At 56.8% G+C, this 15,134-nt stretch overlaps 4 protein-coding genes across 4 annotated transcripts; 2 read left to right on the forward strand and 2 right to left on the reverse strand.

Annotated features, from left to right (window-relative positions):
* Positions 1–1,333: 1,333 nt before the first annotated feature.
* Positions 1,334–4,054, reverse strand: C8Q71DRAFT_197554 (general substrate transporter). The gene is made up of 9 exons (XM_047916924.1): positions 3,470–4,054; positions 3,383–3,415; positions 3,201–3,327; positions 2,964–3,147; positions 2,548–2,913; positions 2,315–2,492; positions 2,044–2,256; positions 1,826–1,988; positions 1,334–1,768 (listed from the first exon to the last, which is right to left on the reverse strand). Exons 1-9 carry the CDS (start codon positions 3,556–3,558, stop codon positions 1,580–1,582), a joined length of 1,542 nt encoding a protein of 513 aa, XP_047776080.1. The 5' UTR covers positions 3,559–4,054; the 3' UTR covers positions 1,334–1,579.
* A 4,020-nt stretch (positions 4,055–8,074) lies between these two features.
* C8Q71DRAFT_197597 (uncharacterized protein) lies at positions 8,075–9,258 on the forward strand. Its single transcript, XM_047916925.1, has 5 exons — positions 8,075–8,486; positions 8,550–8,670; positions 8,723–8,907; positions 8,962–9,051; positions 9,113–9,258. The coding sequence occupies exons 1-5, from the start codon at positions 8,361–8,363 to the stop codon at positions 9,158–9,160; spliced, it is 570 nt and encodes a 189-aa protein (XP_047776081.1). The 5' UTR covers positions 8,075–8,360; the 3' UTR covers positions 9,161–9,258.
* Positions 9,259–9,679: 421 nt separating this feature from the next.
* On the forward strand, positions 9,680–12,404 carry C8Q71DRAFT_197668 (uncharacterized protein). The gene is made up of 5 exons (XM_047916927.1): positions 9,680–10,069; positions 10,140–10,241; positions 10,492–10,779; positions 10,836–11,149; positions 11,208–12,404. Exons 1-5 carry the CDS (start codon positions 9,772–9,774, stop codon positions 12,348–12,350), a joined length of 2,145 nt encoding a protein of 714 aa, XP_047776082.1. The 5' UTR covers positions 9,680–9,771; the 3' UTR covers positions 12,351–12,404.
* Positions 12,405–12,483: 79 nt separating this feature from the next.
* On the reverse strand, positions 12,484–13,718 carry C8Q71DRAFT_197644 (RNA-binding domain-containing protein). Its single transcript, XM_047916926.1, has 6 exons — positions 13,595–13,718; positions 13,364–13,537; positions 13,253–13,300; positions 13,074–13,176; positions 12,857–13,001; positions 12,484–12,806 (listed from the first exon to the last, which is right to left on the reverse strand). Exons 1-6 carry the CDS (start codon positions 13,619–13,621, stop codon positions 12,617–12,619), a joined length of 687 nt encoding a protein of 228 aa, XP_047776083.1. The 5' UTR covers positions 13,622–13,718; the 3' UTR covers positions 12,484–12,616.
* Between the last annotated feature and the right edge of the window lie 1,416 nt (positions 13,719–15,134).

Consider the following 15,134-nt stretch of genomic DNA (forward strand, 5'->3'; position numbering starts at 1 on the left):
TGACTTGTTACATATTCCCACTTCCCTGGCGCGCCTTGAACCGTGCTACCTTGGCGAGGTCATCCTCGCGGTTCACGGGCATAGGCTGTTCATCGCAACTGGTAAGTATGCAATCATCATCAACTTCTCATAAATCCTTACTCGGTTTTGAAGATGCTTGACGGATTGAAACACATACCGTGTGCCATCATCCCCTAGCGGAACATCATCATCAGATACAAATCAGGTGAAGTTCAGATCAACGTACATTGGGTACGAATGCAAGAGCCATGCTTTCATTCTCTGAGAGGTCAATGCTGAACGGAACGACAGGAATGGAGTTTCTGGCACCGTGATGGGCAAGACGCCTGCCAGTGCCGTTGGGACTGTGCGTATATCGCAGCCCCATGGGGTCCGGCGTGCTTACAGTGTAAGTAACTTACAGTGCCGACCGCCATGGCCTCGTGCATACGTAAACAAGATCAGGCACAGACGATAGTCTGAGTCTCACTCGAAACCAATAGCTCAGCAGAGCGGTGCGCGCGGACATGCCTCGGGTTGGTACCAGGCATGTCTGTCTGGGTCGGACTCCTTCGTGATCCTTCGCGTCGCAACGTTGGGATAATTCGGCGCCGCTTTGAGCTCTGTTCAATGGGGGATTTCCATTCACAGAACGTTTGGAAGTCCCTAGTGACGATGTAGCAAGTGCGAACACGACCTAGTCACGGCGCGGCCGCATGCCATTATCGGTCCTCTGTTAGGTATGACCCAATTGGACAGTGCGCTATCAGGATACACTATCGCGAAAGATGGCAGAAACACACCTGTACCGTTATCACATAACAAACGTGCCCGGTCTTTGCGGGCTCCGACCACACTTCAGTGTCCTCGTCCATGGCGTCCGTCCGCAAGCCTAGCTGACGCTGCCAGTGGCGAGTTTGATCAGGGGTGCCTCTCAAAGTGATACTTGCCGCCCTGGATAAGTCTACTGCTAGTGCAGAATGCTGAAGTGTCCGAGTCGCTGGTTGTCTACGTTGCAGACCATAACGTCCTCCTATGACGGATACCGCTCTGCCTTCGAAGCTTTCTTGAACGTATTTGAATCGTGCCGCCTCTGACAGGCAGTAGTGTGCATGATAATCAGTAGTGACAGCGAAGATGAATTAGTTTTTGAAAGAGAGCCGGAGGTTGAAACGTTGAACGTTGAGCGGGCGGTCCCGGAGAGGCGCCCAGACACGGTCACATGGGCGTGATTGAGGTCTTGCGCGGCAAACCTTAGCCTTGGCCCTTGGGCTCGCTTCCCGCGACATTCGCTCAGCTCCGCTGGGCGTGTTCATCAACGCGCACAATTAACGGCACTATTGGGAATGGAGCGCAAGTTTGACTGCAAGTAGTTCAGAAATGGATGCGTCGTATAATGTTCTCGTAAGTAAACAGTAGATCGTGACGTATGTTATGATCATGAGCTTAATAGTACAACCCCAGCGCAGGCGTCAGACATTCGTTATGACGGTCCTCAAACCACATACGGGGTACGCGCAGTACAAATGACCTACGCAAACCCAGCGAAACCGAAACACAATCACTCCGCGCCGCACGATCATGCGCTGACCTTTTCGTCAGACACATCGTCCGTGCGCACCTCCGCCACACCCGCGGCGTGGATCTGCTCTGTGGCCTCCTTTCCGTCGAAGAGCGCGGCGGTCTCCTCGAGGGACAGACCCTTCGTCTCGACGATGAAGAACCAGAGGAACACCAGCTCGAATGCCAGCCAGCAGACGTACACGATCTGCGTATACCCGAGTCAGCTCGTTTGACAGGAATATCGCAAGAAGGTGGAACTTACGTAGTACTTCCAGCTGATCGCGTCCATGGCAATCGGGTTGACGTACTGGTTGAAGATGAGCGCGACGGAGATGGTGAAGTTGAAGACGTTGAAGCCCTTCGCGCGTACGGAGAACGGCAGGATCTCGACGGTATACGACACGATGAGTGGCGTGAATGCAAGGCTAGGACATCCATCAATATCACGACCGAAGGTTAGTGCGCATAGTAGGTACTCACTCGTAGAACGCGTAGAAGAGGAAGATGAAGGCGATGACAGAGTGTGCGGCAGCAGCACTCCCGGCGATGAGGTAGCGAGCCGTGCACACCGTCTGGAGCATGAAGAATAGGAGCATCCCCGCAGCGGAGATCAGGAACAATTTCCGACGTCCGATACGCTCGACCATGAACGACGCGAAGACGGCCCAGATCAAGTTCCAGATGGCAAGGATACTGCACAATCGACGGTAAATTAGACTGTTTATCTGCTAGCGCATATGCGAATACGTACCCTGTGATAAGGAGCTGGGTGGTCGTGTTGGTGATACCAATCGAGTTCATGACCTTGCTGAGATAGTAGGAGACGAGACCGTTGCCAGACCATTGCGAGAACCACGCAATGGCGACAATAATGAGCATACGACGCCTGTTACCAGATGTGCTCACGAGCGACTTCCAGCCAACGGACGCTGAGAAATAACATGTCAGCCAAATTACCCACCGGAGCAAAAAATCAGGACTCACTCGTGCGCTCGAGGGCCAGGGAGGTCTTGATCTCGTCGTACTCATATTGCACCAAGGCGTCACTCTCGTCACCATCCGCATGGTAGTACGCGAGCGTCCGTAGCGCTTCAGTATCACGGCCCTTGGAGATCAACCAACGCGGACTCTCAGGCGCGAGAAGGACGAGGAAGAACTGGATTGCCGCAGGGACACCCTGCATGATAGACGGGAGACGCCATGACCAGGTGCTGTCGATATACTCCGTGCCGTAAGTCGTCCAGGACGCGATAATGTTGCCAGAGTACCAGAGGGAGTTGTAGAGAGAAGTGAGCTGCGGTCGGTATTGGGGGTACGAGAGCTCCGTAACCAACATAGGTGCGGAGTTGGCTGGGGCACAGGTGAGTATGGCTCAGTGATGAGAAGTGCGACAAACGTACTGGCAAAGGTAAGACCAAAACCGATGCAGAAGCGAGCTCCGATGAAGAAGCCCAGGTTCTGCGCGGCCGTCTGCAATGCGACACCCAGTAACATGATAGATGCGCCAATCCAGACAGTGCGCCGCCGTCCAAGGCCGTCGGATAGGTAGGGTGCAAAAGGATATGCCGCGAGCGAGCCAATGTTCTACACCGAGTGTCAGTGGCCGAACCAGGCGTCTATTGAAGGATAGTCCTGACCTGAATCGCGTTGAGCAGACCAAGCTTCCCACCCTGCGGGTTATGGAAATAGTCCTTCCATTGGTCCAGGGACTGGAAGCTGTTCATCAAACTACCGTCGAATCCATTTCCGGACGACGTAATGAGCCTGTGGTTGTGTGTGTGAGTACATCCCTTGGTACTGCAGAATGCCGTAGACGTACAGGAGAACCAGCCAGGCATGGAGGGTGATCAACCTGTGTGGGCGGATACGTCAGAGGCAGCGGCGCAGGGAAATAAGCATTACATACCGCCTGTTGTTGTACCACTTCCGCTTCGGGTCCAACAAGTGTGCATAGTTGGAGGTGTGCCCGCCCTGAACAACTGTTGTGACACCCATCGTGAGGACGTTGCAATAATAGACGTGTCCGCCGCGAGGCTAGAGAAGACGAGGGCGCTGCGACCGTGGTAGAGCCGGACGACGGGCGTCCTACGACTGTCCCGAGAAGATTATATAGCCTGCATCAACGCCAGGGGCGCAACGCGCCAGCAATGGGCGGGCGACATACGGGACATGATGGCAACATGTGATGCCACAAATCGAAGCAATTCTCCAGCGTTTCCCCGTGTTCCTTCCCCACATTTCCCCGCCGGATCTAGTTCGATTGGGCTCCACAAATCTGGGGAGGCCCTGATTCAGGCACGGCAGGCGTCGGCAGCCTGCCAGAGCCTGCCCGCCGCTGGTTTTTGTGGATCAGTTGGGATCAGCTGAAGTGATCGAACACGGCGGTAGGGCTGCGGAGCCGTATTCGGAGCAGTACGAGTCCGGGGAGCAGAGTGAGAGCCGTCGAGGAAAGACGTTCCAGTCAGGCTGGATAACAAGTCACCAATCATCCAAGACCCGAACATGCTTGGCAGTGCATCAAAGGGTGGCCACGTCAGAGCATATAAGTAATCATATTAGTATAGTAGCCGGTAGACGTCCCCTACCAGAGCAGCAGAGACCTTTCGAGCGCATCCCTGATTGAGCCCTTACGAAGTCGTCACTGGGATGCCGTGATAAGTGGTAGGACGTACGGCTTTGTTCCTGACACTCATCCACCACAAGTGGGGCTGCTCAATTCTCGGGGGCTCAAGACTCATCGCAGGCTCAAGACTCAAGACGCCTGGAAGCGCCCGGGCTGACGTGATCCGCCGCGGCTAAACCACATGGCGAGCTCGCTTGGCCGTCCCCTCCTCCTCCTCCCTCCCGAAAATACGGAGGGGTTTCCGTCGTAAACCCTAGACATATTCTGCTAACCCTAGCGCGTCCTCGCGTGTACGCGCCGCGGACGCGTCGAGGCGCGTCGCGTCGGTGTCGCGCCACGCGACGGGCGCCAACGCGTCGCGCGCCGCGCGTCCCTCCGTCGTGGCCACTCACTACTACCCCCGTAGTACCACAGCTTGCGTCGCTCTTAGTACCCGCAAGGTGTCCGTAGAATATATAAAATGCCATAGCCTTCTTTTCCAAGCTACAAAATGAATACTCACGAAAGTCGGCGTACACGTGCGCGTAGTGTGATGTGAGTGTCACGAAGTGTGACATGTGAGTGTGTGGCCTTAGCCCACCTCCGGCTCTCAGCTTCAATTGCTAAGACTTAAGACTTTGTAGGTGGGTTCCTTACATATAAAACACACATATTGCGTACAGAAAACTTGTGGGCAAGCCGCTGTTTCGCCACAAGTTGAATAACATCGCTGCAGTTGCGCGCGCCACCGCGCCACCGCACCGGCGCTTGTGCGACGCGACAGCGCTGCTTGCTGCAGCAGTTCCTGGGCATGTCGTTTTGATCGCAGTACAGGCCTAGCGGCTGTAGGCATAGTCGATCTCAGGGTGATGTTCAGAGAGACGTTGAGTCTCGACTCTCGACGTGGATTGCGGGAGCGCGAGGTGCCGTGGGAATATCACGTGCAGATTGCGCCGGCGAGGCTTAGGCTTCGTGTCCCAGGAGGGCTCGGAAAAGAAATCTATAGTATTCTATATACACTACGGACAGCTTGCGGGTACGAGCGACGCAAGCTGTGGTACTATGGGGGTAGTAGTGAGTGGCCACGACGGAGGGACGCGCGGCGCGCGACGCGTTGGCGCCCGTCGCGTGGCGCGACACCGACGCGACGCGCCTCGACGCGTCCGCGGCGCGTACACGCGAGGACGCGCTAGGGTTAGCAGAATATGTCTAGGGTTTACGACGGAAACCCCTCCGTATTTTCGGGAGGGAGGAGGAGGAGGGGACGGCCAAGCGAGCTCGCCATGTGGTTTAGCCGCGGCGGATCACGTCAGCCCGGGCGCTTCCAGGCGTCTTGAGTCTTGAGCCTGCGATGAGTCTTGAGCCCCCGAGAATTGAGCAGCCCCAGTAAGGATCTCGTGTCCACGCGCACCGGTCACACTGCGCACAACATTCCGTTGTTGATGCGGAGTGTCCGCAAGCAAAAGGCCATACGCCCGGCCCAATGGTGGAGGACAGGAGTGGTACACTTGGCGGTGGGGACTTGGCGAGGACGCAGCACGAGCCGCGAGGTCAGCAGGGCTTTCAATCTCAACACTTGCCAAATTGGGAAAAGAGTGTCGCCCGACGGCTTCGGGCCCCCACGGAAGATCACACTTTGGGCGCTCACCCCGGCTTCGCAGCCGCAAACCCTGTGGCTCTTATGTTCATTGACAGCCAGTTCCATATGGCTGTTAGGGCCCTACACCGACAAAACTTGCACGGGCGGAGGACGCCCTAGGACGCCAGGCCTCTGCCCTCAGGCTCCTCTGCCCTGGCATTGTATTTGGGTGTTCCGTTCTGCCGGCCGACCTCAGCCACAAATCTCGGTCTGACTCGCTCTCGATGCTAATAATCCTGGTAAAAATTCGATGCAAACACATTCGTGATACCGAGTCCGACGCACTCTGCCTGCCCACCCTCTTTGCGAAGGGGTCTAGCAACATGGAAATAGCATGGAGGATGCTCTTGCGGGAGATACACGACTGCGCACCGGGAGGTGAGAACACCTCATCAAGAGCGGGGTCGCGTCCACGTGTTATTGATCGCGCAAGGGGCTAGTGTGCGTAGCCCTAATGCACCCGATGCAATGAATGCTAAGGATAGCCACAGCCAACAAGTGGAAAGAATTACGGCTCGCAGATCTGGGCGGTATGTACCAGTCACGGCCAGATCATGCCCGAGCGGTTAGACTTATGTCTCTCTTGACAGCGCGGCCGTGCTATTTCTGTCACGGTGGCACACGACCTACTCAGACTCGAGGACTTGGAGACTACTCGGGGTCGTCTGATAATTTCCAGACAAAAGCACGCCCTCCGCTGTACTTTGGATAGGTACCCGGCGCGGGCAGTACTGTTCGCCTGGAATCATTACGTCGGTGCGGGAGAGCATCATTCCGGCACTGGCCTTGGGCTCCCGTTACGCCAGGAGAAGTTTCTCCGAAGCTACCACAAACGCGCCAGCCCGACTGTAAGACGAGCCTCCGAAGTTTCTGCTGGCGCGTCCAGCCCGTGCCTGTGGTGGTCTTGGCTGAGCGCTGAGCGCTGAGTGCTCAAGCTCGACAGTCGGATTCGAACGTTCAGACGGCCGGTGCGGTACCGTCGAGGTTTTAGGAAGGATTAGACGAGGTGGAGGCCAGCCTATGCAAAGGCCGTGCTATGTACGCAAAATGTGCGTCTAGGGGCCCTAGTCTTCATTATGCAGGGGGGTCAGGCACAGCTGATCCTTCGATCCCATTCAGCTGCGGCGCAGATCTTGCCTTGCGCGATGGGTGCGCATCCAGAAACTCCTCGGCGGCGCTTGTATGACTCTGCTACGACTAGCCAGCAAATGGGTCCACAGGAAGCTTTCGAGCGCTGGGTTGGTGCATGGTGAATTCTGACGCGATGGTCCCCGAAGGAACTCTGCATTATCTGCCCTTGTGGCTTTGGTTGTCGCCGTCTCACCCCGACTTTACGGTGCAAGGTACGAATATTTGCCTCGTGTCTGTGAGGCATTTTCACCAAGGAACACGCTCAGTCTCTAGCGGATCAGCGACATTTATTTCTCCGTGAGTCATCGTGGATATCATGTACTTCTCCCCACTGCTGATGGACGTTGGCAGGACGTTCACCGATGCCGGGCTCACCGCCTGAGCAGCGAGCGTGCACATCGTGAATGTTCTTCGACCGACCCCGCCTGGAGCACTTCTCGCTTATTCTTGGTGGGAAGCCGAGGTTAGGTGGTTGTTGCCTTTTGACCTGGAGGGACAGGCGTGCACAAGAGCCGCGCAGGTCTGGTTTCCGGTGAGACCGCTCAAATGATCGGATCTGCTACCGTGTGGTATAGTAGGCTATGACGCTGAGAACGCAATTGGTGGCAGGGTGTCCGACATACTAACGACATACTAACCGATGCGGCTGCTAGATGAGTTGTGCGGCAGCCAAGTTCGCGGTCACCTTGATACGTAGGCATGGCCCGTGGGCCACAACTGAACACTGAAACTGCGAGGCTCGGCTCTGATGCGGAGAAGTCAACACACGGCGTGCTCCAAATCACTCGTGTGAGTTCCAATAGATACATTGGCACGAATATCATTACTAAATCACTGACAGAAAGCATCCATGTACTGGCAGCTTTGGAGCCTTGTTTAGTTATCTTCATTTCGCCAATTGTCGTGCGGGCCGTCTAGCCATCTTTTGGTGTCCACCAAGAGGATGCCACCCCTCATACGACTCCGTCCCCAAGTTGACGCAGAGCAGGTGCCGGTGGCTAGTAAGGCAGCGGGCCAGTGGCGGATCCGGTCTCCGAGCATGTCGGGACCATGGTGCAGTCTCCCTATACTGACGTCACGCTTCATGAACCGATCGGAAGACGGCTTGCGCGCCACCAAAGTCGTTGCATCCGACGGGGACTGCAAGCGCAACAGCGACGGACCCGCCACCCACTCGGCACCTCCCGAGCGGCCGACTCTTCACAAGGACGGTCAACCTCATTCCCGCTCTTCCGCCACCGTATTGGGCGACACACCGGGAGCCTTGGACGTCATTGGCGGTCTCGAAGTCCGTGGCTGACTGGCGGGCAGGATTCGAATGCGGTCTAAATAACAGCGGCTCGCCGACAGTCACTGCTCCTCAGTCTGGAACTCTCACAACCTTGCACACATCTGAACTTCATTCGCATCACAAATTCTACAATCATGTCTGTCAGCAGCGCATCTTCGCCTATCGGTGGAGGCGACTACGCGAAGAGGCCCAAGGGCTTCCCTTCTCGCATCCCGGGTGCAGCGCCTCAGCCCATCCGCGCTCAAGGCGGTAGTTGGTCGGTGAGTCAGCATTTGCGAGCGTAGCTTCAATCCTTGCTGACGAACTCGCGCACCATGTCACAGACTATGGCCGCCGGGATGGGCATCGTCGCCGCCGGGCTTCTCAGCTTCTACTATGCCCAGTTCAGCATTCAGGGCAAGCGTACCCCGATGACGGTCAAAAATCTGACGGAGATACCGACCTGTGAGTGCGTCTGCATTTCATTGTACCAGGACGCTTAGGCGTCGGTCGACAGGGCAACTGCGTCACGCCCAGCAGGTTGAGGGCGCCGTAGCAGGGCTTGAGCTCCCCAAGCACATCGACGACAACTACACGCGGTTCACTCCTGACTTCAGGCCTAACGCAGAGGCCAGCCTTCCGCTCCCCGGAAGGAACCTTCACGGCAGACGCGTTGTCTCCGATGTCCTCTCTGCGCTCCACGTACGTGACACCTCGCCGTCGTCGAAGTCCGTGCTCATACAGGACAACGAACAGGGCAAGGGCCATGCGGACAACGATGGTAATCCCAGGCGTATTCCTCAGCCCGCTATGACAAAGCGTCAGGAGGGACACATGTACACCAAGGTAAGTGTACGGGTAAACTCTGTTACGGTTTTAGTTGTGGCTGACCCGCTATGCTCGCCAGAACTCCGACTACGTGGATGGGTACAAGCCTACTCACAAGGTCCGGTAATTCTCACTGGATGTTCCCTTAGTCAACTTGCCTCGTCTGTACACTAGTAGGGAAGGATTATGCTTCAGTCTGTAATCAATGAGCTCGGTGCAACGGACGTGGATTCAATGTGAAAGCGAACTCATCCCTGAGCGCAATATTGAAATATTTTCAATAGGGTGATTCACTGACAGGGCGTTGGAATTCATGGCGAATAAGTACCATGTCCAAGGACCGACAATTGAATGAAGTGCGCACGTCGAACGTTCTAAGGAAACGCGTTCCCACCTGCATAGATTGCGGGCACGTGTAGCGCGTGCAGTCGCGTCCGAGTCGCGTCGCGTCTATGGGAGTCAACTTGCCCTTATCCAGTACCCTCAGGCTGTGTGCGCCCCTGCAGAGGCCAATTGTCTATCGGCTGCTGTGAACTTATATCTGACCCTCTGAGCCAACGTGTGTGCCACGCCTAGTTCTTGCTCGCCAGTCAAGGCTCAAAAGCCTTCAATCAGGTGGTAGAAGCTACTCGGTCAGAGTGCTTGCTCGAGTGTCGGCACAGTGAAGATCTATCTGGACACTCAACAACCTGGAGCCTCTAGCTCTGCGACAGATTCATCTCAGCACCCTGCAGTGAGATGACTTCGACAACAACAGTCTCTTCGACCTCCACCAAATCGACCAAGCTAATCCGCACCCCTTCTATCCTCCTGACACCGTCGAGAGAAACCAAGCGTCGCAAGCTGGACGACAACGCGGAAGCTTCTTCGAGTGCACGCCCTGCGCCTCAGTCGCCCAAGCGCAAAGACGATGCAGGTGGTGCGAACGTGGCCACGCCCTCGCCCACTGAGATATGGCGGTGGACGCTGACGAAGGATGCTGTGGCCTCGTGCTTCGTGAAGGATGTGTTGGACATGAGGGATAGTGGGCATAAGGGTGCGTTTGCAGGCCACCGCTTTCTGTACATTGTTCTGACCATGTCCGCTGTGTCCGTTCTGTGTTGCAGAGGTGGAGTACTTCTGGCTTGGTCGTATACCGTGCCGGACGGTTGAGTTAGTTGGGGTGCTGGTGGGTATACAGCCCTTTGAGCAACGAATCCTTTACACCTGTGAGTCGCGCCCTCTGGTATCACGACGCAAGGGGAAGGAACCGAGGAGTAAGACGCCTATGGAACATGGCACGATGCTGAGGACCATGCACAACTATGAGCCGAATCGTGGAGGACGTACAATGGGTAGTTTGCCTGGAAATGCTCCGTATGTGAAGGTTCATATGTGTGCATGCTTCTGGTTGACCATGCTGCTCGCCCGTCCCTCGTTGACATACGTTTACTGAGATATATATTCTTCTCTACACAGTGGACGACGGATCCGCCGTGATAGAATGCAACCATAAAGTACACCCTCAAGTAATGCCTCCCCGCAAGTCAAGTACGTCCGACCCTAAGGCTGGACGTACCCGGCAGCCCTCGCACTCCAGTTCCACCAATGCCTCCCCACGCAAAGGACCTAATATCTCAACCTCAAAAGCAGTTTCCTTGCCCCCTCCTCTACCCAAACCTATCGCCGACATAGGTACCCCCGTACGGGTCATCGGCAGGGTGGTCGAGACGTCAAAGGGGCGTCAAGTGCTCGTCGACGAGATCCGTGAGTCCACCGCACTTCATGCTTGTATCGAGCAACGGCTTCATTTCCACCTCCAGGATCATGTCCCTCGCCGAACGACGAGCCTAAACACTGGCTCGCAGTTCTCGAACTCCATCGCACCCGCTACTTCGCTGATCATCTTGGTCCGTTCGTCGTCCCTCCGCTGAAGAGACGCGAACAGTCAGCCTGGATCCCAAGGAGTCCGGAGAAGGACAAAGGCAAGGCCAGGGCGACGGATGTCCCTATCTCTCCGAGCAAGTCTAATGAGACAGGCTTAGGGGCCATCGAACCCCAGACACCGTCCTCGTCCGGCATGACATCGACGGATGGCTCGCCTGCGTTGGCGAGTTCAAGACTTAGTAATAGGCAGGTATGTAGTCTTTCTCTGTTAGCTGTTCCTAGCTCCTGAGTACTGCGTGGCTTGCCAGTCTCCGATTCGTCTGCGCCATCCGACGCGACTGCACAGACGCGACCTGACAGCCAATACCTTCCGCATCTACCTCAAGCACTACATGGACAATGCGCCACCGCCCAATGCGCAAGATTCAGACTCGGCCGCTAGCTCTCGCTCGGCGTCGCCAACGCCGCTCGCACGAAGTCAATCATCGAACACTCTTGCACTGGCGATGCGCGGTGGTCCGTCTGGGGCCTCCCTCGTCACGCCAAGGAAGACAGCAATTACTGCAGGCGGGGGCGATGACCGCACGCCTCGGCCCTCGCAATTACGCGCCCGGCTGAGCGAGGTAGAGCGCGAACTGGATCGCACACCACGCGTGGGTAGGGCTCCTACTCGCACTTCTGTGCCCGAAGAACCAGACAATCCAAGTGGAGATTCGCTGTACGGCTTCACCCTCTCCCACCTCCGGCGCGTCCCCGAGCTTATGATCCTCGCACGACGGGTCGTCGACGAAGAAGGACGACGGCGCGCCAAGGAGGAGCGGGAGCGCCAGAAAGCCGGGCCAACCAATACTACTAGCAAGCAGCGGCAGGTGCAGCCTGCGCGGCCGCCCGAGCACAAGACGAAGAAGACGAAGCGGCTCTTCCAGTTCGCGATCCGGCAGCTGTACGAGGAGGGCAGCATCGTGCTGTGGGACGGGCCCATCCGGCCGCTCCCGCGCGAGGATGCGGACTCGACGCAGCTCCCGGGGCCGCTCTGGAAGGCGAACTCGAGCACCGCGTCGGCCATGACGGCCAGCTCGATAGGGGATGAAGACGACCCCGGCCAGCTGAGCGACCCCTCCCCGACCGAGGAAGCGTACATTTCGCTCACGCCCGAGGTGCTGGCGGGCATCGTCCAGCGCGCTATCAAGGAGTGCATCGAGGCAGCTGCCGCGCGGCGCTCGAAGCACCGTCATGGTGGTCGTCCAAGGGCAGATGTCGACCCCACTGCGCCGTTCGCCCCGCCCGCACCCCCGCCTGGCCCGACACCGGCGGAGATCACTGCGTGGCTGCATCGCGATGCGCGTTGGGCGCGTGTGGGAGAGTGGGCGGTGAAGGACGCGCTGGAGTGTGCGAAGGCGGAGGGAAAGGTGTGGTGTATCGGGCATGGGAGGTGGGAGTTGTGCGCGTGAATAGGCGATGTACTCAGTGCTCTCTTCATACTGCTCTGTTTGATTGCTATGCACGCCGACCGGACTTCGCATCACTGGGTACTTTTGATGCAAGAAGTGATAATCCATTCACTGAGAGGTGCGAACAGAACAAGTGACTCGTGCTCCGAATAGAGCCTGGACCGGGAGGGTTACCATATGTACAACACTGTTACAGAGGGGGGATGAAGAGCAAGGCAGAGCACGAGCAACGTAACATAGTCCAAGAATCGCAACACCTGAAGACCTCAGACCATCTCGACATCTCCATTTTGAGGGTCGGCAGCTGCCGCTGGGGCCTCTGATGGCTTGACGGCCTGGATGTCCGCGTTCATAAACGCGTCCAACTCTGCATCGAGTTCGTTTTGCGTTTTCGGTTTCTTGGGCACACGCGTTGGCCGAGGGGCCTTCGTTCTGATGGGACCCGTGCCGTTCCGTCTGAAGACTGGTCAATTCTTTGCCTCGAGGCGACAAGAGCGAAGACATACGCGGGCTGTGACTTCGGTGCACCACTCAGGCGATCCAACAAGGGCGCCTTCTCTATCCGATGTATAAGGGAAGTCGGCGCCCCAGTTCCCTTGGTGGTTCGAGGAGGCGGTGCGGGCTGATAGAATGTAATCGACATTGGTTGCCCTGGACACCAACATCCAAGTCAGACAAGTCCACATCATCTCGCTGACAATGCGCCAGTGAATGAGACCATACCCTTGGCAAGCTTCCCGTCAAACCTCGACTTTGCTGCCGCAGCCTCCGCAGGGGTTTCGTATGTGACAATAGCAATACCGGATGATCGGCCGCTTCGGTCGTACTTTATAGGCGAACAAGCGAAAGGAGGTCGGGATCGGTGTCTCTCAGGTGAACGCGGTGCATTGCGAGTTTCGTACCCTGATTAGTGGCTCTCGGACGAGCGTGCCAGCTTGCCCGAAGATTTGCTGCGCAGGAAGGGTAGCGTTGCGTGAGGCTCGGCAACAGCATGTATCGCAAAGCGAACGCACTGTAAGGTCTTTGGCCGTGAGCTCGTAGTGCATATTTGACACCATGAGCTTCGTGGCGCTTGAAGGTGCATCCATATTGACGCTTTTTGAGGCCGCGCGAGGCCCGCGACGGCCTTCGGGAGCCATGTCGTGCAGCCATTCGCCGTCTGCGCCACGAGGACGAGCGGTGGGTCGCTGTCAAGACGCGTGTTTAGCACAATGAAACCCGGCGCCCTCGTCATTATCACTCACACTGTAGGGCTTCGTTGACCTCTGCATAGTTTTCAAACAGTGTTTGACGGCGATACACAAGAAAGAAGGGAGAACAAGGGTGCGATGAGGTCAAGGGAAAGGTCAAGGTTGGAGGAACTTGGAGCGCGCTGCGACACCTGCAAGCGCCTGCCCCTACGTGATTGGAGCGGAGCGACGAGTATTCAGAGCCCGATCATAGTCGTGCTCCCGAAACAGAAGGTCTTGAGGTTCGAATTTGAACGCAACTGCCCACTGGTCCTACCGTGACTGGCAATATAATATACTAGCCGGTGCCCGTGCTACGCTACGGACGTACGAACCTTTCATTGTGCCCATAGCTTAATGCTGAACTGCCACTCAGCTATATATACATTCAGCAGGCATTCCGGGGCAACAACTCAGAGTCAGCGAGATCCTTCGCACATTCTTGTCAGCGTTCAAGTAAGTCCATACCTACTTAGGTCAATGAGGCCTCCGGGAGTCCGAGTCGGCTTCGTGGGCCCGTCTCAGTGATGGCCCGGCCTTCGTAAGTTGCTGAGTTCAACATCCTATGATTAAAGCGGAAAGCTCCAGTCACTTGCATATACATACATGTCCTCGAGGATGCACCAGCGCAGTCGCAAGCTACAACATCATGAAGAGTTCACCTGCCTCTGGTTGGCGCACTGGCACTTGCACCTGCACCCGCTCTGCTCTCGCCCCTCTTCCCCACTTGCTCGCACTCGCACTCGCCGATTGCTGATTTGCCCACTCACTCGCCCTCGCGCCCGCCCGTTGCCACCAATATTTGCTCGCCCTTGCTCTTGCCCGTGCCCTCGCCCTCACCTGCACTGTACTCGGTTGTGATTCACTCGCCGGCTGCGCTTGCACACCGGGCATCTGTCCTGCGTGCTCGCCATCGCCGTGTGCCATTGCATTGCCGCGGCGCTCCCACCACCGCTGACTCGTCTTCGCCCACTGACCTCCGCTCGCCCTCGCCCGTTCTTTCCTTGCGCGCTCGCAGTCCATTCGTTGGTCGTGTTTGCGCTCGCGATCGCTATGCGTCTTGTCGCCCGCGGTGTGTGACCACCCACCGTCTCGCTCGCCCGCCTGTGTGCATGCTGGGCCCGCATATAGCTCGCTTGCTTGCACGCATCTGCACCTGCACTCATCTTCCTTTGCTTACCTCTCCTTTGCTAGGCAGCTTTCTCATGTTCCTTTCTCGCTCGTCCAAACCTTTTCCCAGGCTCAGATCAGTACTTCCGAGTCAAAGCAGAACAAATTGCATACGTACAGCACGTTCCGGCGTCAGCAAGTCGTCGAGCACTGTCTCGTCGCCCGGGCCATTAGATGACGACGGTACCACGGGTCAAGCTTTCAAGCTTCAAGCTTCAAGGACTATCGTGTCCGAATCGAGGCAGATGAGCTGTGAATGAATTCGATCAGTGAACCTTCCCTGTCGCGCTCACAATGCTCGCCGGGCTCTTCCTGAGCGTCTCCTCCCCTTCCCGGTCGTGCAGGACACTCGGAGATATTGAGAAGCAGAGCCCGCTAGGCCCCG

This window comes from Rhodofomes roseus (genome assembly GCF_022264815.1).
Source record: "Rhodofomes roseus strain CIRM-BRFM 1785 chromosome Unknown C8Q71scaffold_19, whole genome shotgun sequence".
In the NCBI taxonomy this organism is placed as follows: domain Eukaryota; kingdom Fungi; phylum Basidiomycota; class Agaricomycetes; order Polyporales; family Fomitopsidaceae; genus Rhodofomes; species Rhodofomes roseus.